The following is a 27,261-nucleotide window of genomic DNA, read 5'->3' on the forward strand; positions in this document are numbered from 1 at the left end:
GTATAAGGTATAACAGAAAAAATTTTAACACAGATCTAATTACAACAGCACTTCACCTTGGGGTATGTTAAAGGAAGAAAAAACTATTGATTCCAATCTTACAGAATTTGTGTGTCCAAGCTACTATTCGGAATTGAGCATAAAACTTGTATCTTTCAAGAAGCATTTAGTGAGCCGCCCATTCAAAACATACTTGTCCTTTCCTGTCCCATCAATGATCTCATTTGCATTCTAGCAAATTACACAAATAAGAACAATTATTGAGTAGTTCTTAAATAAGAGATGAGAGGAGAGAGGGAAAAAATATGGGGAGATACTGAGGAGGGGGGAGAGGATGTGATAAAATTAATTCAAAATAGAAAGGCTATACCAAATATCTGAGATCTAAAATATGAAAAGAGGGGACCTGGGTGGCTCAGTTGGTTGAGTATCCAACTCTTGATTTTGGCTTAGGTCATGACCTCACAGTTCATGAGATGGAGCCCCGCATCAGGCTCTGTGCTGACAATGTGGAGGCTGCTTGGAATTCTCTCTCCCTCTGTCTCTGCCCCTACCCTCTGCTCATATGCACTCATTCTCTTTCTCTCTCTCTCTCTGTCTGTCTCTCTCTCAAAATAAACATTAAAAAACTTCATTAAAAAACAAAAATATGAAAAGAATGTGCATTATGTCAACAATGATAAACTCTTGCAGAAAATCCAATTTATGTGAATTTTATGTATTTAACATTAAGAAAAATATTATTTAGAAGCTTCTGAGGGAGACAACTGAAGAAAAACATTTTAAAATTTATATTTATCCATTTTCCCCATAACATTATTGGGGCAAATTTATTGCTATACTCAAGAAAAGAATGAGAAATAATTTTAATAAACATTTATCACTGAAAATGTATTTTTGTAGTGTTTGAACACTTCCCTCTATCCAAGGTCTGAGAGTGCTCACTCTACACCCAAAAAATGGTACTGGCAGCGTGGCATTAGGAGGAGAAACGTTACAGAAATTAAAGTTAAGTTAACCACAAAGGGAACAGCTGAGACATTTCTGGTTAATTTACTTCTGAGCAAATTCTAAAGATCTGGACTCAGTTCTCTAAAAGAGCAACCAGAACTCCATCCATTCCCAAACTTTTCCTTTTCCTTGGAGAAGAGAGGGAATTGAGTGGCTTTGGCTCCCTGACAGGAGAGAAAGCCCGTTTTCAGCTCTATGCTGGCCAACTGTGTCAACAGCCTTCTGCTTTAGAGAATGTGTTAAGGGAACTATTTAAAAGCACGTCTAGGCAGTTTAAGAGATATCACAGAACATCATGTTGCAATGTGAAGTGACAGAATGAACAGGATCTCTTGGGCATTCATTACTGGTGGGAGTACAACTTAGCCTAACATCTACTGAGGTCAGTTTGGAAATAGCCATCAAAGTTACAAATGTGCTATTTCATCTTCGGTATCTATCCAAGTGATACTCAGTGCAAAATGGTGTATGTACAAAAGTTTTTCACTACAGTACTGTTTGCAATAGCAAAGACAGTAAACAATCTATGTGCTCATCAGGAGACCATGGCCCATCTATACCAAGGAAGATTATTAAACTGTTTTGAAAATAGACACTTTTTATGTTCTAGGGTGGGAAAACTGCCAACTCATATTAAGCAAAAAAGATAAAAGCATGGGGCGCCTGGGTGACTCAGTCGATTAAGCATATAACTCTCAGCTCAGGTCATGATCTCAAGGCCTTGTAGGTTCAAATCCTGCATCTGGCTCTGTGCTGGCAGCACAAAGCCTGTTTGGGATTCTCTCTCTCTCTGCCCCTCCTCCACTTGTGCTGTCTCTGTCTCTCTCAAAATAAACTAAAAAAAGAAATTAAAGCACAGAACTTGATTTATATTATTTATGTAAATACATGAAAGGAGAATAAATTTTCACATTTTCTCATAAAAACCTGGTACTACTTGAAAGGATCCACAAGAAACCATTAACAGTGGTTACACAGGGGAGGTGAGTTAGGGACTGGAAAGCACTATTTTGCATAATCCATATGAAATGTCTGACTCTGGAACTGTGAATATATGACTTTTACAAAAATCATATAAGTAACATTTTCTTTCTTTTTTTTTTTTACTGTTTTATTTTTATTTTTGTTTCTGAGAGAGAGAGAGATAGACAGTGTGAGTAGGGGAGGGTCAGAGAGAGAGGGAGACATAGGAACCCGAAGACGGGTTCCCGGCTCTGAGCTAGCTGTCAGCACAGAGCCCGATGCAGAGCTCGAACCCACGAACCATGAGATCATGACCTGAGCCAAAGTCGGATGCTTAACTCACTGAACCACCCAGGCGCCCCAGTAACATTTTCTAAAAAAGGAAAAAAGAAAAAAAAATCATGCTATCAAATTCATCCCCACACAGTCCATTGAGCTGTACTGTCTTCCAGCATAACTGGGAAGACCCTCTCATTCTCCATGCTCATCTCGTTGAGATGTCTGATGAGCCCTGAGGATAGGAAGGAATGAGCACAGACAGCTACCACCACCAACTTAAAACAAATTAAGTTCTCTACAAGCCTGTGTGGGGTTGTCTTCTTACCAGGATCAATTCCTTTAACTAAAAAACTTTTTGTGCAATTCTATCAGAAACAACAGATATTTCTTCTTTGACACTAATTTCTAAGATTCATTTCAAATATCTACTTCTATCAAATGTTCACTAAAAGAGAAGCTTTACTATGAGAAGTGAATGAGGAAAATAATATCAAAAAGCTACAGACTTAAGTACAATAGACTAATGGTAGATCAGGATTTATCATATCCATATTTTATATTGAACATGTTCAACCCAAAACTCCCATTTTTCCTAGAATAAGAAAATAGATCTCTAAAAGAAATTAAATTTTGCCAGTTTGGGGTCCCAGAATAATGATATAATTCATATGCATTCTAATGAAAATTAAAAACCTTGAACTCTGAAAAAAAATTTAAACAGCAAAAAAACGCTCTCGAACAAATGAAATGACTATATTCAGAAGAGAATAGTAACTATATTACTTTCAACTCATTATAAACCATAAATATAATCAAATGATTTGTTCAAATACTGCTTCTCTAATGAAGTGGAAAATTTGTCACCAGTTATGAACACAAAGAGTAATTTAATATTTTCTGATCATTAAATATTTTTGGAACAAACAGAATTGATGGCTATGTTAGGCCCGTAACACCACTCTGGGAGGCCTTTTCTCTCCCGTGTCTCACTAAGGCTCGCGTAAGTCACATGGGTGCTCCTGCTCTCTACTACCACTGCCTCCTCGGCAGGGCCTGAGGACACCCAGGTGTCACCCAGGGCTGCTGTGATCAAATGTAATTCAGCAGAAATCATTAAGACACAGACAGCCTGTTGGTAACAGCCTCATAGTGCTAACCTTTTAACACTTAAATCCATGTTCAATTACAAGACATTCTCAGAGAAAGATCAGAAGTGATTAAATAAACTTGGGGATAAGGAAGGCTGTGCCCTCCATCACATCATCAAGTTCCCTGAAGTAGGAACATTGCTTGCTTGAGCTTAGAATTTTCCCCCCATTTCTAGGTTCTTTAGTCTGAAATAATTTTCTAGTCTTTTTGCCATATGCTAAGTGACAAGCAATGATGCAATCAAGCAAGAGTGACTCAAAAGTATGACTGTTATTATAAAGTTTACATCATGTATGCCTAAATATTTAATATTGTCTTTGATTTACTTCTATTCAGCAATTTTTAGCTCATAATTAATGAAAATCACAATATTGTATCAAATGGCATTATAAAACCTAGACCACCTAACAATGAATCTACCCATAATACTGGGTATCAAAAAAGTGAAGACATTATAAACATTTTATTTTCAATTTATTGCAACACTTATTCACCCAAACATGCATGGAGGTTAACTAAGAGCTCCAAACAAAAGTAAACTAGACAATGCCTGTGCCATTTTGGTGCATGGAAATAGACGTAAACATTTTAAAGAATGGTGAGACAGAAAACAATAGTGAAGGCAGCAGGGATGTCACTCTCTTTCAAAGGTGGGGACTAGGGTGACCTGATTCATGAAAGATGAGAAGAAACCAAATCTGTGAATTGGGAGGGACAGTAAGCCAGAGGTGACAGCAGGACACAGGTCCATGGGGAGGAGTGTGAACTGAGCACATATTTGTTAATGGGAAAGATCTAGCACAGAGAGACACAAGCACAGTCACGACTGCATAAAGAGCAGTTTAATAAAATAGCAAAGTCCTAAGACTAGGAGGAGATGCAGACAGAGGACAGGTGATAATGGTCAGCCTTTGAATGGCCTTGGAACCTTCTCCCGGGCCCGAGGAGGGAGGCTGGTAAAAGGTAGTGGGGATGTGAGGATACTGTGATATTGTTTCTATTTTCCCCCGGGGAATGTGATGCCAAATCATAGGAGGGCCAGTTAATGAATCACTTCCACGAACTAAAGAGATAGCCAAAGGAAGGGAGAGACATTATGCTTCTCAAAGGGTTTAACTTGATTCCAATTGATACTGACACTGCCATTATATCTTACAATCTGGGAACTACGGTATTTGTAGAAAAAGAAAAAATTCCTCAGTTTTCCAAACATATGAGGTTTGATTTATCAAAAATAAAAATATTTCAAAAGGTGTATGTTTTTACTGTGAAGGGGTATAAATAACACAAATACATGAAATGAAACCCAAAAGGCCCCCCCAACCCCCTTCCCATATAATCAGGGATATGTTGTAAAGACAACATGTTTCTTTTCAATGCTTTAATTTCTTTAGAATTTGTTCGATATTAAAGAAAGCTCACAACAGTGTTCTTTCAGCAACATAAGCAGGAAAAAAAAAGTGGCTCACAGACATACAGACCCAATGAAAATACTATGGGGCACATATTACCAGACCTCAGTGGGGGTACTAAGAACATAAAACCATTGGGCAAAATGGTTTAGCACTCAAAATAGCAATTTTTCAGGACCATCTCAGAGCCAAGCTGAAGGTGACTAGAAAAAGCCTGTGTAGTACTGGTTAAAGAAAAAAATATCCCAACCTAGATCATAACAGTCCAAAATTAAACACGACTCATGAGTGATTCCATTTGTACAGGCAGGCTTCCGGAAACGAGCGGTGAAAACAACATACTGTAAGCTGAAAATGTTAATGTAATTTCTTAACCAGTATTTTTGAAAGGATAGCAGTTCCACTGCTCACTGAATACAGAAATGAAGACCAAATTTTCAAAAGCAAATGACACACAGATTGGTGGGAATAAAGTGCGTCAGAGTATAAAGCATGCATTCTTTCCGTCGTCACACTGAATTGCACCGCTCACAACAAAAATCTCTCAGACCACCTGTGATGGAAATATGAAAAGGCACCTGAGGGTCATAGCTAAAAATGAAAATGTATCTTTATCCAGAGTGCACATTCTAAACGTCTGGTCCTAGCAGCTGTATTCACAGGCAAGAAAATCATCAACTCCCAGCAGATTCCCCATGAAGGTTAATCCACCTACCACCAGAGACGTTTCACTGGGTAGACTTTCTGTCTCACTTCCCTGCTGCTTGCAGGCTTTTAGCGCCATAGACCAAGCAAGCAGTAAACAGGGCCAGTCATAAAGGGACAGGGGAATTGATGAGGACCCTCGGAACTGCACAACGCGCTCCAAAAGCCAGCGAGTCAAATGGTGCCTCCCTGACTCCATTCACATGACAGAGGGACACAGATGCTCAGCCAGTGGCCAAGCAGAAGCCCTTGTAAGACACTTAGCATTCTTAAATGGTATTCTTAGATTTAATTGTATTTAAACCATGTGTGCTTGCCAAAAACAAAAGGGAATATAAAAAATGGACACAGGCACAGAGATTAAGGCTAATGTCATTTTTGTGTCAGATTATGTTCTTCAGAAAAGAACCAGAGATGATTTAAAAAGATTAAATTTTATGTTAATTCTGATAAGATACCATAGAAGCAAGAATCCAGTTTTAAAAGGCTGATGCTGGCATTAGAAATACACCAGAGATGAAAATGAACCAGCCCACCATACCAAATGGCACTCAGTGATTCCTATCCCCAGTTCTCTGATAATAAAGCCAAACACTATGAAGGGCTGAGGGAAAATAATGTCACATACATGCAGGGTGCTTCCATCATGTTTTAAAACACAAATAGCCTTAAGATATACATTACAATAATCAGCTTGTTATTAAAGCACAACACAATCTTTTGGCATTAATATAGCCAGATGACATGAAAACTTTTTTCCAAGGTTGTTTTGGTTTTATTTTTGACATTATTGTGACTATGACAGGTTTCTGCTATATGGAAAATCTCTGGCATTTTATAATGAAACCTAAATTTAATTTTAAAACAATCTTCATGTTTTTAGCTTCTACATTTGCTGTTACTGGGGTAAACACAATTATGTTTGCTTCTGCCTAAGTTCTGCAGAAGTTTGCCAATTAGGAAATAGTATAAATAAATCCCCTTCCTTTTAATAGAGAGCTGTAGAATTTTGGAATTTGGAGGCAGAGGGTTTTGATTATTTTTATCCAGATAACCCTAGCGGTCATGTTGTTTCTCAGTGTTTATAAGCTAAAGAACTGAAGAATAAACTCAGACACACATTCCAGGTCCCACTTGGCAGCACCAGAGCCTACCCTCAGGTCCCATGATGGGGCAGATGCCAGGAGGCCCTGGGCGTGCCGCCATCAGAATTTCTAGAGCTCATCCATGTTTTAACAAGATGGCCTTGTGGCCAGTTCACTGACTGGTGTGCAGCTGTTGTAATCAGATTTCTAAGGAAGCCATCTCCTAGTTTTGTAATTTAAAATGGATGATCATTTCATATTTGGAAACCGACTACTTATGTCATCTGGATGATTCGAGGGGTCAGAGAAATGAGTTTGTTTCCTTTTAGAAAAGGCTATTAAGCCCTTGGAAAAGGATCTTCCCTTATGCAGGCAGATCAGAGGAAAACCCAACTTCGCTAGGAGGTACGCAACCTGATCATCACAGACCCCCACCGTCTGATCACTCAGAGCTAAGAGACAACACCCAGCCCACAATTACTCACTGACTGGCTTACTCATTTTTTAAAAACTACCCACCCTTGTGTAAAATCTCGATAAGCTTAAATGTATATCTACTCATATGCATATAACAGTTTTAATTTTTTCAAAAGTATCAGAATAGGCACTGCTGGACAATTCTTTTTAAAAAATAAGACAAAAGGAATTTCTTATCAAGAATTATTTTATTTAAATATGTTTTCTATTTAGAAGTCCCTGGATGGCTCAGTAGAACATGTGACTCTGACCTCTGGGTCACGAGGTCAAGCCCCAAGTTGGGTATCGAGCTTACTCAATTAAAAAAAATAAATAACATTTTTTAAAAAATGTTTTAATGTTTTACTTATTTTTGATACAGAGAGAGACAGAGCATGAGAGGGGGAGGGGCAGAGAGAGAAGGAGACACAGAACCAGAAGCAGGCTCCAGGCTCTGAGCTAGCTGTCAGCACAGAGCCTGACGCGGGGCTCGAACCCACGAACGTGAGATCTGACCTGAGCCGAAGTCGGAGGCTTAACCGAGTGAGCCACCCAGGCGCCCCAAATAACATTTAAAAATAGGAAAAAATATATGTTTTTATTTAACATTCAGCTATTTTCTATTTCTCATAGCTAGACTCGACTCAGGCCAATGTCAAAGCAGACATTATCCCTACATAAGCCATCTTCGTGTGAGAAAGAACAAACATCAAAAGTCAGGCATGTTCTGTTCCTCATGAAAAAATCTGAAATGAAAGCATCATGGCTGTAGCCAGTGACAAAAGTGCATCAAATGAGAAGAAAAGGTACTGTCATTTTTTCCTGAAACTGATGGCTTTGAGACTCTAAGACAGCACGAAATGATGGAGACTTGGGGGTCGTGATACAAAGGAGAAGATGAAGCACAGTCATTGTCACACTTGAACTATGTCATCACCGAGTATCATCGGCCAATTAGACAAAGTTTTTGCTTGATGGAAAAAACCCTAAAACATGGACTTTTCTCTAACTAAAGGTCAGGCCAGCCATTCCCTTACAACAGAGCTTAAGTGGCGGCTGGAAGGTGCCTTGCACCTCCTTGCTATTTCTGTTAATTGGCTTCAGGCCTGTTCACCAAGTCAAGGTAGTGAAAATGGCAGGCTCCCAATTAGGTTAAATTTCCCTTAAGGTCCCTCTACTTTCAGGCCTTAAACTCTTCCAATAACGTATTGTAAAGTTCCTGCCTCCTCTTTTGTGGAATTTATTAGTTGCAATAAACTGTGGGTATGGAAGAACAAAGTCAGCTTATGATCTATTATCTGCCAATATTAAATTATAGTTACAGAGAGTCAAGGAAATGGTAATGGTTAAAAGGAATTCAGATTTCTTCAAGCATAGCCAAACATCAAAACTAGGCTTTTGTTGATTTTTTTCTTGTTGTTGTTTCTTGGGTCTCAGAATCAAAATTTCAGAAGCATGAAAACTTTCTCAAGGCAATACAACAACAACCCATTTAGTGTTGAAATCCTTTGTGCTTCCTCTGAGATCTCAGAAAAAGGAAGTCTCAAGATTGTTATAAGAAAAGGATACTCTGAAAGACACACAGTCTGAGATATACATACTGAGAGGAACCTGATTCAACTACAGGCCCTTCTCAATTAGTCACTGAAAAGCAGGACTTCTGTTTCTGGAAATCATGCGGAGCTAGACTCCAAGTGCCTCTGGCGCAGAGTTCTAATAAGGTGCACACCCTACCTCTGATTATATGAGTGTAACTTACCAATATTCTAAGAGAGTGAAAAATTCAATATCCCTTTATATAGGATCAATCCCACAAAAAGAGAAAGACGCAGCTTCCAGAGGTGCCTACTAGCTCAGCATTTTAACACACTCTTGTGCTTCTCATGCCTACTGTTTATTACCACTGGCAAAACGGACGTGGTCACAATTGCCTTCAAAAAACAGAGATAATGAGAGACGAGCAATCTAGGAGGAAATAGAGCAAAAACAAAACCACTGAGGGCATATAAAATCTAGAACTCTCTTAACCTCTCAGTCCAGATGGCATAATTAATGGAAGACAGTTCTACCCTGATCCCAAACTGTAAAGGCAGGGTGGTGATTTTTGCGTTTTACCATATAAAACATGCTTTTATCTATGTAATGCTTGTCTGTTATTATATTTTTAATGGCAAAATCTAAGGAGAAAACAAGCCACAGAAGAGCCATCAGGCCATTAAAGTCAGATGACTCATGTGGAATGTTACAAGAATAAATCCACAACCAAATGAGACTATCTGGAATAGATTTATCGTGTGTCTAGCATAACCTATTAATCTTCTTCGGCCCCCAAAATTGTGCTTACTTTTAGGCAAACTTTTGATAGAGGTATTTGGTTGTTTTTTCTGTTCTAGTCCAGTTAAATAGGTTTCAGTCTAGTTAATTTTCCTGCTGATGTGAAATCAAATTTAGTGAATGGATCATCATTTTTTAAATGTAAGCAAAGGAAGATGTTTTCAGGCTCAGGCATCAATTAACTAATGTCATTTACATGAGACCCATAGACTAAGGAAGTACTCCATTTTAAAAACCTACTTATTGTGGAACAAATGATTCAAATAACTTCAACAGAAGGAAATCAAGGCTTGGTCTTTTGAGGGAAAAAAACTCTGTGCCTTCTCAATGCAATTGTTTTTGTGTAAAAAGAAACTATTTTATACCAAAACTACAAAGAAAAATTATACTACTTCCCTAAAAACAGATCTACAACCACAATAGTAAAAGTTCTATTTTTAGAATATAATTAAATATATCATACTTTAGAAACTCTGGATTGCCAATTTTTTCTCCTAATCCAGTAATAAAAATAGTCGTATGTACACATTTAGCATAGGTAGCTAACTGTATGTCCTCTCTTGCTTTAACGGAACCTGATTGTGTTCAGTGATGAGCAACTGAGTCCCAGGGACAACAAACCGCACACCCACACCCCAGCGCCAGATCAAGCTCAACTAGTCTAAACCAACAACTCCCTTCGATTTAGAAATAGGCGGGCAAATCACACAACTCTAGGTACCAAAACACGAAGGGCATCTGTTTGGGTGGCTTGTGGGAAAGGTGTATTTGCTTTCAAAACGGGCCACGCAGAAGAAAAAGGCACTGTTCCTCTTCTGTGCAAGGATGTGATGGCCGGGGCTCTAACAGGAGAGGACGAGCTTGAGCACACAGCCCCGGGGCCCTGTGTAGGGCTCCCAGAAAATGGAGAATGTAGGTCCTCAGTGAGGTCCCCTGAACCCGCAACGGTCTTTTTCTCCAGATTTCTTGTTAAATGAGTGAATATCTTCCTCTTATACAATCTGGATTTTCTGTTCTTGGCAGCTGACTTTTTTTTCTAACAAGTATATGAAGACACACAGTGTTTATGGACAGGCAGGTATGATTCTACCCACTAGGCAGGTATAACATCGGTGAATACAGCAACTGTAGGAGCAGGTTCTAGGATTCTGCCCATTCAGGAAATGAGTATACCAGGTCATTTACAGTAAGCAGCTGGGAACCAGCCAGTCTGACTCCAGGCCTAAGCGAAACTATCTAATTCCTTAAAAAACTTACTTCAAAGTGAAAATGTAGTAATAACACCAATGAGTTTAAAATCTGTTTAAGAAAATAATGGTTTTCCTAAGTAGAGCTTCTATGGTTTTTTAAATTATTTAAAATTATTTCCATTACACAATGCTTGTATTCTAACATTTATGATATAAAAATTAGGATGTTTGCAATACCATCCATGGTATCAAAGGCAAACTGGCCTTCTTTACTGTTTCATATTCAAACAACCCCTGGGCACACAAAGTTATTTTAGGAGGTTAGGCTACTGATAAAACAGACTAAGATGAATTAAGTAAAATATTTCAGATTTCTTTCACTGTCATCATTAATCTCAACTGAAAAACAGCTATTCTAATTTCTAAGCAACAGAATTATTAATAATTTTAGAAATTATTAAAACAAAACATTCTCTGAGTACTCACCTAGTCTTCCATTTGTAAGAAGTTTTTGAGGAAAATAAGGGACACACTAATGAAATAAGTACGGTTTTGTTTTTGTTGTTGTTTTTCAAGTACAGAGCCAATGTGGGGCTTAAATTCATGACCCTGAGACCAAGACCTGGGCTGAGATCAAGAGTCAAATGCTTAACCAACTGAGCCACCCAGGAGCCCCAATTAGTATGTCTTTAATATAAAAAGTATTAAAACTACATGGAAAGCACTAGAATTTTCAAGAGAACACTCTGACTAACAATAAAGAATTGAGACTTTACACAACAGTATAAACTTTGTCTTTTATACATCAAAACTTTCTGGATAAATTCTCAGTCTTTATATGAAAGGTCTAAGAGTGATTAGTGATTGTTTATGCCAGGATAGGACAGTTATTAAGCTGAGTGGTAAATAATTCTGATTTCAGGAACCACAGATGGCTATGTCCTGTGAATAAACGGAGCAGCTCTAAAACCATACAAACCTAAAACAGTTCCTTGACATTTATGAAAGGGTCGAGTCCTTGAACCTCACAAAACAATCTAAATTCTGAAATGCCACTATAGCATATTTCTCTTCTAAAGTGAAGTCAGGTAAAACAGAACATTTTAATTTGCCTCTTCAGGTCCTTTGACTTATTGCCTATCAAGTAAACAGAAGAACCTATAAGTGGTCTTGAAAGTCGACTCATAAACAGCAATATTCACTGCCAAATGTCGGTGTCTCAACAGCACAACATGCTCTGAAGTCAAGATACTCCAGAACTTAGAGCAAATAGTTATAACCACTTATGAGAAATCTTTGATCAGGGACCACCACAGAAATAGTCCACATTTATGTTACACAAACTCTGACATACAGCCTGGAACTTAACTAAAGTTTATTAGAACAATTTACCTTTAGTCATCACTGTGATGGAGGGAAACATCTGTTGTGGCATGGGGCAGGAAGTTAGACCCGTGACACATATAGAAGGATTAATTTATGTTACCTGTTCTTGCTTCTCCAGCCACTTGTCCACCATTGGGTGACTGGCACTCAGAGATGAGCGAGCGTTGTCTCTCTGAAATTGGTGCGACCAGTTACTAGTATCTCGTGGAAGGCTTCTGTAGTTTTCATCTTTCTATTCAAAAAGAAACAAAAAGGTGTCTTGTAAAAAAAAAAAAAAAACAGACCTTGCAAATTAATGATGATCTTTGGTTTTTCAAAAGTAGCAGAATTGATTCTGCATATTTAAAATAGTTTTTCCAAGTCTCTACAAAATAGTTGAGAACATTTCACTCGGACTAGACCTCACGAATGTAGTCATACATCCAAGATGAGGGAGTCTAAGGACTATAGCAGAGAAGGAAGCTACACACATATGCATACACTAAACAAGAGACCCTGGACTCCCTCCCGAATCCATCTCCCCAGGCCGATTACATGCACCAGAAAATGAAAAGTATTTCTCTACAAGATTCTTATGACCTCTCAATCATGGCATTTTCCTTTTCTCTTCTTTCTAATCTTACAATAATATTGTGAGATGCTCTCTGTAATTCACCAAAAATGTTTAAAATAAGAAAGACTAATGAATTTGCTCCTTATTTAGATCTCTGCAGTTGCGTGACTTTGGGCATGAGACTTCAGATTCTCTGAACTGCTCTGTTACCTACTTCACAAACTAGTTGTAAGCATTAATTTAAATATAAAGAAAAAAATGTACCTCAGTGGTACATAATAGATACATAATTGTTTACCTCAACATGCATATGGCAAGTGAAGTCTTTACATAAAAACCTAGTCAGTTGATAAATATTTATTTAATATGCCCCAAAGGAACCAAATGCTATTTAATTGTTTTCTTGGAAATAATAACTTATAACAACTTGCTTTGACTTTGGACTGCAAAATTTAATTTTAATATTCCAAAAAGAAATGAGAAGGCAAGGATAAGGCAGAGAAGTCAGACATTTTAGTTTAACAATTACATCTAATTATCGCCTACAAGAATGAATTTAAATGTTAACCTCACTTTGACCCACTTACATCAGTGTCCCACTTTACAAGAAGTACCAAAATATTCTCCTTAATAACTTTGCTAAGGGTAATATGGCTGTATACATTATACACATGACTGATTCTTATTCTTCATTACTTAAACCCTATAAGCAGCGAACACATAGAAACAAAAAAAGTGTAATACAATAGGTTTGCATTGTATAGACCTTAGCGGTACACCAAGATACTGCTTTCTGCTCCTCCATGAATTCTATCTGAGAATAAGACCTAAAAATGAATTGATGGTCTTGGACTATGCCAATACCATGGCATATGAAAAATCTTTTTAAACCTATAAATATTAACCAGTATAAACTTCAGCATGAAAATTTATAAGTTTTTCTTTTTAATTAACCTACAGAAAATAAACTCAAAACTTGAAAGAATTAAACAATAAAAGCAAATACTTTTTACTAGAAAAACTGTACAAGTCTGGTTTTGGCAGCTCAAAGTAGTAGTGGACTATGTAACTGCAAACACACACACACACACTCACACACAATGCTGCAACATTAGGATCCTGCTCCCTGGCCAGGAATTAGGGACTGATCCTGCTTACAGGAACATGGAAATGATAAAACAAGCAGAGAACATAGACAAAGTCTAAAGAAAAGAATAAAGCAACTAAAGAAACCAAAGCTCACTGTATCTCCAAATCCTAAGAGTCCTGCCTTAAAATGTAGACATGATAGCTTCAGAAAGAAAAATTATCTGACTTATAAGAAATTCAAGTAAGTCAGAGAGGGTAGATACATTTACCAATGACAGAATTGTAGATGTCCAGAAAGTGAAGAAGGATTAAGAGTCTGGAGAAACAAATACAATTTTTATTTCAAGGATCTTGGGGCTGCTACCATGGACTTAAGACCTAGCTTCTCTCTTCATTTTCCACCATTAGAGATGATTATTACATCAACTCTTTACTGTGAAGATGAATAATTAAACAGAAAGTATTAAAAATCTACTCTGCCTTTCCAGTAGGAATTGTATTTCAGAGAAAGCAACAGTGCCAGTCAATGAAGGGAAGCTTGCCATTTCAGAAGAATTCCAAATAATGGAAACAGAATAATGAATAGAATTAGAAAAATCACTGCATTCAACCCCTAATGAAATAACTCATTAATCAATGGATGCTAAAACTGTTAGGTGAAGAGTTGATAGCTGCGCTTTTCTTGGTGTCTAGAATCCTGTGTGTGACTGGGTACTTTCTTTTAATTCCTTTTGAATCTCTATCATTATTCTTTTTTCCTGAAATGGCCCTTATTAACTCCATCTATGGTCTGCTCACTACTGCCTCCTTAGCCCAGCTCAAAAAGTGTCTAATTTCTAAGCTTCTCATCTGACAGCTCCCGGGCATGGGTCACCAACACTAAACTTTTTCCTGAATTCATGATCTAAATTTCCAATAGGGCATCCCAAAGATATCTCCAAATCAATAGCTCCAAAATGAAATTCGCCTCCTTTATCCATTCTGGCACTCTCCGGAAAAATACTCATCCAGCTCTCCACCTCTTTCAACTTGCCTGTCATCTAAAATGAGTACAGCCTCCTTCTAATTGGAGGCTGGCCCCAGCCTTAACCTCTCCAACAATGTCCTCCACCTGTCCCACAAAGGATCTTTCCAAAATGGATGTTGGAACACATCACACACGGGACACTATGGGTAGACCAGAGGAACTTACACACAATCACACTTGCTGTGTCGCATGCCTCCTCACTTTCACTTACGATCTTCTGAGCCTAGATTCCAATAACGTTTCTTCTGTAAAATTACCAATTTTTAACACCCAATGTAACGGCTCTAAGAAGCATTCCCTGACTCTCAATATAAATCATAATGTCATGCTTTTTGTTACCACTATATTCTAATTTTACTTCTAATTATAGTTCTAACTTATAATTTAGTTAATTTTTAAAATTGTCATTTCCACTGTTACAGTGAAACCTGGGCAGAAGATCACCATTCACCTTTAAACTCAAGCACTTAGCTCAGTGGCCTCTACGGACATTGATGGCCTTTCCTTAAATATTTGTTGTATTTCCTATTTTCACATGGTTCAGAATCTTAGAATTTTCAAGGATCACTTCTAGAATTATTTTACAAACTGATAAGGAAATGCTTTCAAAGGGCATCATTTTCATGGAAATATAATAATTGTATTTTTTGGTTTATACGACAAGATGTATACCACCATTACAGGTCTATTTCAACTTAATGTCACAACTACAATATACAGTGTATGTGGGTAATGTGATTACTTTTAATTGCATCTAAAAAGCAGTATGACATTTCTCCTTTTACATGAATTAGGACACATAATTCATGTAGCAGGCCACCACAAGGTAATCATATTAAGGGAAATAAAGGCTAAAAATTTAAAAAAATCTGTCCTTTTGAACTCCACTCAAAAAATTCTACAATTTTATACTCATATAATCAACATTGGTAGTTAATGGAAATGAAAAAAAAATGGATAGTAACCTCTCATAATAAAAGTTTTTCTAATTCAGTACTGTTATGGTAATGTCAATAATGAATTCAGACATTAATTTATAATGTCTGAAAAGTCCAGTTGAAGTGACCTTAGCCATGATCAAGAAACTAAAGAATTTCTAAAATAATTTCAAAAATAATTAGTCAGTCACTCTGTAATAAATATTTTACTTTGTGGAGAGGACCACGCAGCTACTACCTGCAGATCCCACATGTCCTTCCTCACAATCCTGAACTTTGGATCAGGTTTCTACATAGACTGTAGTCCTACAAAGTTGTGACTCTGAATTTACAATGTGACTGCATCAATAAACATAATACACAATTTCTCTTCCACAATATATGGTTGGACATTCATGATTTCCAATCCAAAAAGGTACACAGCTTAAAATATGTATTTCAGTGTAAATGATTTTTAAAACCTCGTAGTCTTAAGCATGTCTATGCAAGATTATCTACATTCATGGATCATACTACAGTCTGCTACAAAAAAGTCAACATTTTTATGTTAAATGTATTTGAAAAACCTGTATTTCCTGACCTAAAGGAAAAACAAAACGAACAAAAATTTTTGCCATTAATATTTTTACAAGTTAGAGCTGTATTTATAAAAAATTAGAGAACCTGAAAAGGAACCCAGGGTGGGAGGGGAGGGGGAGGGGGAAGGGAGGTGGTGGTCATGGAGGAGGGCATTTGTGGGGAGGAGCACTGGGTGCTATATGGAAACCAATTTGACAATAAATGATTATAAAAAAAATCTATTTCATTCTATGATCAAATTAGTACCTCCATTCCATGTATCAGTGAACTTCAACTCAAAAACAGAAATCCTTCTCTTTAGACTTATAAAAATCTATCAGTAGAACCAACATGCAAAATCCTAATGATTATTAAATTTGGAAATGACAAGAAATAATCTATTATAGTAAAAAGCCAGTACTACCTTATCTAAAAATTTTTATAAGAAAAATACCGTAAGGAATTACCCTCCTTTTTTTAATTACAATTTTAATCCTCCACTTATGAGGCTGTCCCAAACAGCCTCTCAGCTCTGCTTTCCCTCTTGCCAGAAAAACACAGATGTTCCTGCTGTGATCAGGGATTTTCCTTATCATCTAAATGTACTGCCATATCATCAGGTGTCAAAGAGCCACCCAGGCTGAGAAGTGCATATTAATTTGCAGCTCCCTGGTAACAGTACCCTGGTTAGGCAGTAAATCTCTTCCAGGGCAGAGAAAGTAACTGTCCTCTCTCTCCTGTGACCCCTCCCCAAGCCAATTACAATTCAATAAAGAGAAACCACACAAAACCCACCCAATGCCTTGGGGTAGAAGCTTATTCCTGGCATACTAAGCTCCAACTCCAAGGCTTTATCTCACAGAAACAGCCCCGTAGCTGATGGTCAGATTCCTTGGCAAGCCTACCTCCCATGTTGCAGAAATACGGAATATTTCATGAACATTATAGAAGTACCAGTTATTTCTATGTTAGCAAAAGAAACCCAACTACAGTTCTACTTTGTTTCAATGGAAAAATTCCAAACACCTTTTTAAAAATCATTAGGAATTGTGTCATATTTTGACATACTGAGCACTCGATGCATATAAATTTCCTTTTTGTACCCTCGATGCATCCTGTGGTTTCAAATATTCCCATGCAGTTTTCAGATTTTAAATTTACAATTATTTTTCAACTCTGCAATTCTGGTCAAAGAGAATTCAATTTTCTGCTTTATCATTTTCCCAAGAAATGATACACGCACACAAAAGAAACTATTTTCAGGATGTCTAACCTGAAATTATGAGACTGAAGTGAAATTAGTAATTATGACTTAGGAATTTATAATTACATGAAGCTTGCTAAAATTATCAGTAATCATACTGTTGATTCCATGGGGCAGACCCATCCTCAGTCTCACAGTTTACCTTGTGTGCCTCCTGATGGCTACACCAGAGCATGACCTTGGAAGCAATGCCAAGACTAAAGTGTAGCAGAAGATAACAACCATAAAACGGGCTGCAAATGGGATTTTTCTCAAGGTACTTTTCTGACCTTCAAATCATCCTCTAGATAATAAATAAGAAAGAGAGAAGAGAGAGAGAGAGAGATGTGGGGCTGGGAATAAATTGATTCACACAAAAATTTACAGATTCCATAACCAATCTGTAGATGAAGGCAGAAAGTTTGACGGTCCCTATCAATAAAACCAACTATATGTCTGTGAAAATATTTTTAAAAATAAAGAACATCCAAACACAGTATTACCATCACTTATCCTAGATACATGGCTGTTTTGATGTGTAATGAATTGAAAAGGCATTATTTGAAATTCATGACCAATATCCTACATGGAATGCCCCAATGTTGTTGAGCTACATCAAGCAATTCTTTCCATATTAGCTAAGCCCATATCATCTCTAATTCCTGCATATATACATAAGCATAAATACTGGCACATAGATACATCCTACTTTCCTTTTGGATAATTACTTTCTTCTACATTCTTAATCATTAATGAGAGCAATGGAAAAGACCAAAAAAAAAAAAAAAAGAGTATGTGTTTATAAATTTGCTCCTATTCTAAACACAACTATGATAAGACAAAGAGGAAGTTCAAACATCTATACATTATTTTTAAAATAAAATTCTATTAGTAGACTACATAAGACTACATGTCATTAGTGATAACTATATAATCTAAAGTTTGGTGCAATGTATGACAAGAGACATTAATTACACTATAACTTTTAAAAATTTAAAAATGAAAAAATCAGAATGTAGAGATTTTGAATGCTAAAACATTTATTAGAGCATCTCTGTGTCTCAAATTTCATTAAATAACACAAATTTTATTTTTAAATCTCTAATTTTCTTTCTAAACTGAGTTAAATTTTGAACAGGAATTAGTAACAACAATTGATAATAATTTATCCAAGCAGATTTTCCTTTTATTAAAGTGCAAAATCAAATTTCCTACAATGTACATCAAATCTTCATTTTTTTCTTTGAAATGTTAAAGATAGATCATTCTTAAAACTCATTCTGACCTGAAACATCTGAACTATAATTTATATCTTTCCCAGTCTTTATGACACATATTCAATAGGTTCTAGATCACAGAATTACATTTAGATCAGTGGGACACTCAAGAATCCTCAATATGCTAATCAAGAAATTTATGTTTGGAACTCTATATAGAAAGTACACATTTGAAAGTTACAATTAATTTGCAAGTAAGTTTCGTGTCACATAGCAAATCCTTCAGGGTGATCTGTTGACAAAACCAGAAGGATGATGTTCTGGTTTTATCTCACAACCCACAAATGGCCAGTGCCTTAACAGTCTTAATATCAGATAAGAAAAATAACCCCCAGAACATGGATCTGATATGAAAATGAGTTTGCCAAATATCTCACAGAGATGGAGGCCTTGTAAAGGCCATGATGTTTCCAGAGGTGACCACGACAGCACAGATCACTTTAAAGCCACCAGATCTACTCATGGAGCAGACAAGGAACTCTAAAAGAAGAAAGATCAGCAAAACTCAGCCTCATTCAGGCTGTTTATTGGAACCAATTTCTTCAATTGTTTTTAACCTATTTCCACAATTCAGAATGCCATGAAAAACTTTAGATACAGAATTTGAAATCTGGAAGGAAAACGCGAAGAGAAGATCTAGCTTAATCTCTAAGTATCTAAAAACAAACAAACAAACAAACACAAAAACAGACAGAAGTTGGGAGGAGTGACAACAAATGCTGGGTGGAGATGAAAGGACTAACCAGGTCCCACGGTTATGCCTACCCACTTCGCTACCCACTTCTGAGTAACGAGACTTCCAACCCTCCCTCTTGATCGAACTGGGAACTGCAGTTTCCCTGGCCAATGACGGTAACTTCTGGTAGCTAGCCATTGCTACGCAATGATCCCATCCAAACAGAAAAGTATCTCCTGAGTTCTTGTATATAAACTATACAAGATTATATAAGGGACAAAGCCATTATATAATCTTGAATTACAATTTACATTTATATGAGACTTGGTTGGCTCATTGATAAATACTGCATAGTCTTAGGAATAATTCAGAGTAAAATGTTTGCTTTAAAATGATTTTAAATTAAAATGATCTTTTTCAAAATATAACTGGGATTATCTCCTTTATCTAATGAAAACATCTGTAAAAGTATAAGGAGAAGGTAGCCTAAAAGGATAGTTTAATTTTTTTCAAATACAAAAATATTACCTCCATTAGGATTCTGAGGAACTAAGGAACAGAACAAAAAAAGGAGGCAGAAATAACAGGCGCTCCGATTTCATTTCTTACACAACATTTCCTAAAAACCAACATGGCCACCTAAGTGCCGTGCAGCCACCAGCATTGCACAATCAGCAAGTATAAGGAATAGAGAAAACAAGACCATCATTTTTTACACCACTCTTACAACAAAGGCAAGGGTAGGAGAACAAAATAAAATATAAATATTTCAGATCAGGTAACTTGTTGAAGAGCCTGGCTCATTTTCCAAAACTACAATAAAAATGAAGAGCAACACTTGATGCTGCTTGACTCCAAAAAACAAATTTAAATCCCAAACAGTTTTAAAACATTTTAGAAAATGCTACATATTTTTATTTTGACAGCAAAAAAATACCTATTCATATTTCATTTTCTTTCTAAACCATGTAACTTTAAACGCTTATATCTCCATACTAAAATGATAAATAACAATAGCATTTTGCATCAGGATCAATTTGCACAATACCAAGAGAAGATGGGAACAGATGCCAGGGGATGAAGGAAAGAAAGTAAAATACTGACAGTAGTTGCCCAATTCTAAAATATCTACAGTCTTACACATTATCTAAATGGGCAACATGAATCTTTTATATTTACCTAAATGATTTTCACCTTAATTTCAAAGAAATAACTAAATCTTAAAAATCAAGATACTTGCACCATATGGAACTAGTCTACCAATGTAGATAGTAGCATTCTTATATTATCAAACGTCAATGAACTGGGTGGATTAGCAGAACAAGTGAGTAAATTTCTGAGCAAGTCCCTGAGCAAATCACAGAATCTGAAATAATCTGACTTTCTTAAGTTTTCCCTTGTGAAATTGCTTCCTCAGGTAAATCATCTCCACAGATAGATTTTTGAAAATATAGGAAAATTATTTTCACTCATAATGAGCCCATCATAGTTAGGCTTCTCATACAACAATAATGACTTTTCTGGAGAATTCCATATCCCCATGAAAAGCATTTAGCATAAAGAAACTGATAGCTCAGACTTCTAAAGAAGTTTGGACAGAAGTCATCAGCAAAAAAAGCATGTTCTCTAAGCCAGATATTGCCAATAAAACTATTTTATCTCCAAATTTTAAGCGCAAACCATAACTTTAAAAACTATGAGGGGTGCCTGTGTGGCTCAGTTGGTTAAGTGTCCAACTTTGGCTCAGGTCATGATCTTGTGGTTTGTGGGTTTGAGCCCATGTCGGGCTCTGTGTGGACAGCTCGGAGCCTGGAGTCTGCTTCAGATTCTGTCTCCCTCTTTCTCTGGCCCTCCCCACTCAGGCGAATAAAGTACACACCATTCCTATGTACTCTTCATGCAAATTCTTCCAATGTGAACACCTTATATAACTTTGATATAGTTGTCCAAACTAAGAAATCAACATGGATACAATACTATTAACTAAACTACAAATGTATTTGCATCTGGTTTTTTTCGTTTGTTTGTTTTTTCACTAATGTCCTTGTTTCCTGCCAGGATCCCAAAGTACAAATCCTCAAATCTCTTTAACCTCCTCTGATCTGAGACAGTTTTTCAGTCTTTCCTAGTTGTTTATTACCACAATATTCTTGAAAAACGCTGGCCAGGCACCTCGTGGAATATCCCTCAGTTTTTGCTTGTCTAAAGATTTCTTATGACTACAGTGGAGTTCTGAGTTTTGGGGAAAATGCCACTGAGATGATGTGCCCATTCCATCATACTGTTTCAAAGGTTCATGATATCACCATGATGTATCAATAGTGATATCAACCTTGATCACTTGGTTAAGGTGAGTCTGCCTCTTCCACACTCTAAAGTTAGTACTTTTCACATTCAATCTTCTTTTCTTTGGAAACAAATATTAAGTACAGCCAATCCCTAAGAGCAGGGGAGTTAAGGGGAATTACAATTTCACAGTTCATGGGTTCGAGCCCCATGTCGGGCTCTGTACTGACAGCCCAGAGCCTGAAGCTTGTTTCAGATTCTGTTTCTCCCTCTCTCTCTGCTCCTCCCCTGCTCATGTTCTGTCTGTCTCTCTCTCAAAAATAAATAAACATCAAATAAATTTTTGTAAAAAGTGCAGGGGAGTAAAGCGTTCTGGAGGGGAAAGTATTACACATATTATTTAGAATTCTTCTGTAAGAAAATTTGTCCTTTTTCTCCTACTTTTTATTTAATCATGTATTAATTTCAGTATAGTCTTATGAATATTTATTTTAGTCTCTGGATTATAATCCAACTACGTCATTATTTACCTTGCTGTCATTTAACCGTTTTGAGCAATGCACAGTAAAATAACAAGAAGAGGCCTGAATATATAAATTCTCAGGAACAACAACAACATCAGTCATAAGGATTAGAGACAATAAATGCAAAAAATTCCTCAAAAAAAGAGACTCAAACAGAGACCAGTTAATACAATCAGATTATTAGATGAGATATTAGTGAAGCTAGCATATTTTACTTAAGACTAAGATGTTAAGATAAATGTAAACTTGCTGAGGTTCTAAAAAAATTATGCCAGCCCTAATAATAAACACATGCTCATTATTCTTATATTCATGTCTCAATTGCATAATAGAAAGATCTAGAGGAGCTAAAAATGAAACGGTTATGATGAAATACTTTATAGTTTGAAATATTCAGCTAAATGCACATTGGGAAATGTATAAAACCTGTAAATATGTTGGGATGTGGGTGGCATACTTGTCAAAAAACACAGAATTTGAAACTGGAAAATCTAGGATCACATCACAACTTTATAACTTACCAGTTGGTTTAACTATTAGGTGAGCTATTTAAACTCTTGAGGTTTTACCTCTTCACCCAAAAAATGGGGACACCAACAATACTTACATATTTGGGGGGAGGATAATGAGATATAACATGTAACACGTCAAGCACAATGTCTGGCAAGAAGCAAGTACTCAAAACAACTTGCTCATCATTATGTGAATAGATCAAAAACCTCAAAAACAGATACAGTTTAGAGATGGGAAGGATGGAAACCACTTCTACCTCCACACTGTAAAAACTGTCACCTGAAATGCATTTCTCCAGCGGCAGGCCAGAATACAAGGCCCTGAGGACACGTGCAAATTAAAACCAAGGTTGCTGGAGCAGCTGGAAGGCAAGCAGCAGACGCCCAGTCCTGGGCACTCCAATCTCACACCTTTCTTAACAACGGGACATGAAGTGACTGCATCTAACTCTGTGACTTGAAGGAAGTAGGTTTGTAAGTTGAAGTATCAAAAATTAAGAATTGAAAAAAAAAATTAAGAATTGAAACCAAGTGAAAAAGATGAAATAAGGTACGGGTTCCCAGGTGGCTCAGTCAGTTAAATGCCAGACCTTGGCTCCGTTCATGATCTCAGGGCTGGTGAAGTCAAACCTACATTGTGGTCTCTGCTGTCTGTGCGGAGCTCACTTTGGATCCTCTCTGTCCCCCTTTATCTGCCCCTCCCCTGCTTGCTCTCTCCTTCTCTCTCTCAAAAATAAACATGTATAAAAATTATTAGAAAGATGAAATAAAGACAAAATACCATTAAGTATATAAAAGTCATGCAAATGTTTGTTCAATATAAAATGTCATTTCCCAGTCCTCTCTCCCAACTCAAGGAAAACAAGAGTAATACATCCATTTCCCTCTCTGCTCTATGTAACTTTGATGGTGTTTAATAAGGATTGTGACATTACTTTGGTTTATATTTCTGGAGTGGCTTCTGAACTCTAAAATACCACAGTGAGGCTCAAAAATGTTCTCAATAGCACCTTAGAATTTTATAACGTTGAACACAAATTATAATTTTCAAAACAAGTGAAGACAGATTATATCCCCAAATGTGGCACAGCAATAGATAAGACAAAGTTATTAACAACTCTGACTAGGTGAGCTTGGCAGTTGAAGCTGGCCTACTATAGAAATGATTATAACTATCACTTACTAAAAGCACACAACTGTACTGTAGTCAAATGAAGATCTTTTACGTTGCAGAATAGAAAGATGAAATTTATAGTTTCAGAGGCCTTTAACAGGAAATACAAATGTTGCAACAGAATAGTCTAACATCTAAGTCTCAGCTGGATCTCCCTTGAAGCTAATACCCCAGAAAATTAAACACAGCTATAGGTCGCTCGCAGTAGAAACATGTGGTTTCTAGGAATGATTTTAGCTCATCCTTTGAGGTTTTTAGATGATTACTGTAAGTAGCTAGCATCTATGGGTGCCTCATAAATAACAAAAGATAGATAACATTTTGTAATAGCCCATAGGTCCAGTGTACTAACCTAAAAATAAAATAGTATATTCAAATTTGCCAATGTGACTGGCCTTATCCATTAGAAAGAATAAAGGAGAAGTGGAGGCTAAGAAGCCTAATGGTTGAAAAGGGGGTAAGAATGCAAACAGGTCAGTGTAGACTGCAACTCTATAAAGAATGAATGAATGAATGACAAGAAAGCAGCTATGCTGGACTACCATGAAGTAGGACTCAATGTTAATTGATAATATACTGTCAGCCTGGCAATTGCCAAAGTTTTCTGACTGAATAAAACGGGGTAGGCATTTTCTGGAGATTCCTTGGGCTGAATTAGCATTGGTGACTTCACACATGATAATGGGAATTTGGTGTCTTGACTCTATTCAAATGCACTTTACTAAGACTGGGGGTGGGGTGAGCATTATATCAAGGAACAATAGACATGTACATTATTTGTACCATATCTTCTATTTAGAAAACATATTTCCGGGGTGCCTGGGTGGCTCAGTCAGATAAGCGTCTGACCTCGGCTCAGGTCATGATCTCGTGGTTTGTGGGTTCGAGCCCCACATCAGGCTCTGTGCTGACAGCTAGCTCAGAGCCTGGAACCTGTCTTCCAATTCTGTGTCTCCCTCTCTCTTTGACTCTCCCCTGCTCATGCTGTCTCTCTCTCTCTCTCTCTCTCTCTCTCAAAAATAAAATAAAAACATTTAAAAATTTTTTCTTAAATTTAAAAAAAAGAAAAAATATTTCCTATTCTAGTTTGCCAATGAAAGAACAGGATCCACTATCTCAAAAGGATGTTGTTATACTTTTATTTAAAACTCAACAAAACTCACTTTAACTGGTTTTCATTTGAAAATGATAAATTTGAGCAATCTAAGCAATCTATTCTGCCATGATAGAGAAATGAGCCTAAAAAGAAGACATCTCAAAGACTATAACACTCTTATATACCCTATCTTAACAGGCAAACCAACACACCTTTCCTTTTCAGCTAGACTCAAGTTCTAAAAAAGAATAAAATAAAATAAAAATAAAAAGACTGCCCTGAAATCAGCAAAGCAGCTTTAAATACATACACAAATCTCCTGACATGGGCAAATGAATCCATGACTGTAAGTGTGTTTTGCCCTCTAAAAGTTCATAGGTAATTATGATGCACAGCCAAATGAAAACTATTAAGCTATACACTGAGACAGTAAGTTCCAGAACTCAGGAATAGTACCACTTCCTTCTTTGTTCTTAAACACCTCATGCCATAGCTCACCCCTTCTGGGACTTCTCACAGTGCTTTATAAAACATAAGTACTGGACACTTTATTAGTCATGAACTTATGAGAAATGATTATCAGTAGCTTTAAAAATATTCATCTCCTTGGTCAAATAAGTCTACTTCAGGAATCTGTTCTAAGAAAATAATCAGAGATGTCAACATAAATTAATATATAAGGATCCTTTCTGAAGGGTACTTTTAAAGGCTACTTATTAGAGAAAAAACAAAACAAAACAAACACAAACAAACAGATAAAACCCTGGCAAAGTATAGAAGTCAAGCAATAGGAAAATCACTAAATAAGATGAAAAAACACCGACTACAAGAAAAAAAATCAGTACATAAAAGAACATTATGCAAGCTATCTATATTTATGAGACATGGGAAAATGCTCTCAATATAAGATAGAATTAGGGGAAAAGGCAGGAAATTAAACTATACTCATTGGATGATTCCCCATTGGTAATAAGGACAGCCACCAGCTATACAGAGCTATGCTCCAGAGTCTGAAGTTAATACAGTGAACTGTCAATATTACTCATCTACACGATTCCAAATTACTTACCTGCTTCTTTGTATTTTTCATTACTTTATAAATGCAAAGAGCAAGTAGTAGTATTATAAGAAGAACACTGTTTTGGGAATCTTAAAATATACTACAAAACTGTTTATGTAAATATTTTTCTAAAGCTAGAGCAAAGAAGATCCCATAACTCTTCTCATGGAACACAAAGATAGGTGACAAAGACATAATTAAGTCAGCAACTCTTCCAAGAGTTCATATATGTCAGGAGTATTGGAATGATAACAAACATGTCAAGCAACTACATCAAACAGAAGTAATAAACCCAGGGTATCAGAAGCATCCAAGGTCTCTTTTAAAGAACTCCTTAAAAATAATACAAATTTAAAAGATACTAATGATAAATATAATGTGTTCTCTTATGACTTTCTTCCCCTTTCCCTAATAGAAAAAAATGTCTCTTGGAACTGGTCAAGATATGTTTTTTATGCTACCTTTGTTTTTATCTACTTATGTAAGTTTTATTTGGTTGGGGATGGGGGAAGGAACAGATGACATAGAAAAGCAACAGCTGTCGGTCTTTGGGGCAAAGGAGTAATGGCTTAAACCAACGCACAATGAAATAATGCATAGACTTTATCCTTGAACTTCATGGTAGGCTGATTCTGGTAAGTGCCTCATTACATTGTTCTTGATGGAATGAATCAAATGCCCTCCACATACTAGTTAGACTTTATCTGCAGGGACAAACACTTAATAAGGATGACCAAAGAAGTGGCAAAATGACTTAAGTATTCACTCTGATTCAAATACTCTTTGCCAAGATGAATATTAAACACGTGTAATATCTCAAATGAAAATACATCTTCTAGCAATGTATTTTTCCATACTAAGTATGACTAAAGTGTTCTCTAGAAGAGTTGAAAAAAGCAGTCAACCACAAAATGTTGAGAAACAGGAATGAGTTAATGTTCCCAAGAACTTTTTTAGAAGCCAAGGCTCTTTTCTTTTATGCAGAATTTTAAGAGATACAGAAGCCCATAGATGCTTCGGTCTCTCCAAGCTCTCGCCTGGCTCGGTTGCATCAAAATCTGTGTACACTGCCTTCTAAACTTAAAAGTGGAAATGACTACTCTAACTGGGAAGACCCCACCTCCCATTTTGGTTTTGAACCCATAGGAGCAAGTTCAAAATCATTCTAACATATCTAGTTCCGAAATAAGAGATTTCAACTGATTGTTGACATTATTCTAAAATTGTTTGTTTTACTTATCAACTTGGAAGAATAGAAGTCACTTAGCTATATAGATG

General features: G+C 36.6%; 1 protein-coding gene across 1 annotated transcript in view; it reads right to left on the reverse strand.

The window, feature by feature from the left end:
- Nucleotides 1-27,261, reverse strand: part of PARD3 (par-3 family cell polarity regulator) — a 524,039-nt gene that overhangs the window by 311,445 nt on the left and 185,333 nt on the right. The window contains exon 5 of the mRNA XM_029955571.1: nt 12,071-12,202. Within this exon, the coding sequence (XP_029811431.1) occupies nt 12,071-12,202 (132 nt within the window). The remainder of the gene's footprint in view (nt 1-12,070; nt 12,203-27,261) is intronic.

This window comes from Suricata suricatta, chromosome 10 (assembly GCF_006229205.1).
Source record: "Suricata suricatta isolate VVHF042 chromosome 10, meerkat_22Aug2017_6uvM2_HiC, whole genome shotgun sequence".
Taxonomy (NCBI): Eukaryota; Metazoa; Chordata; class Mammalia; order Carnivora; family Herpestidae; genus Suricata; species Suricata suricatta.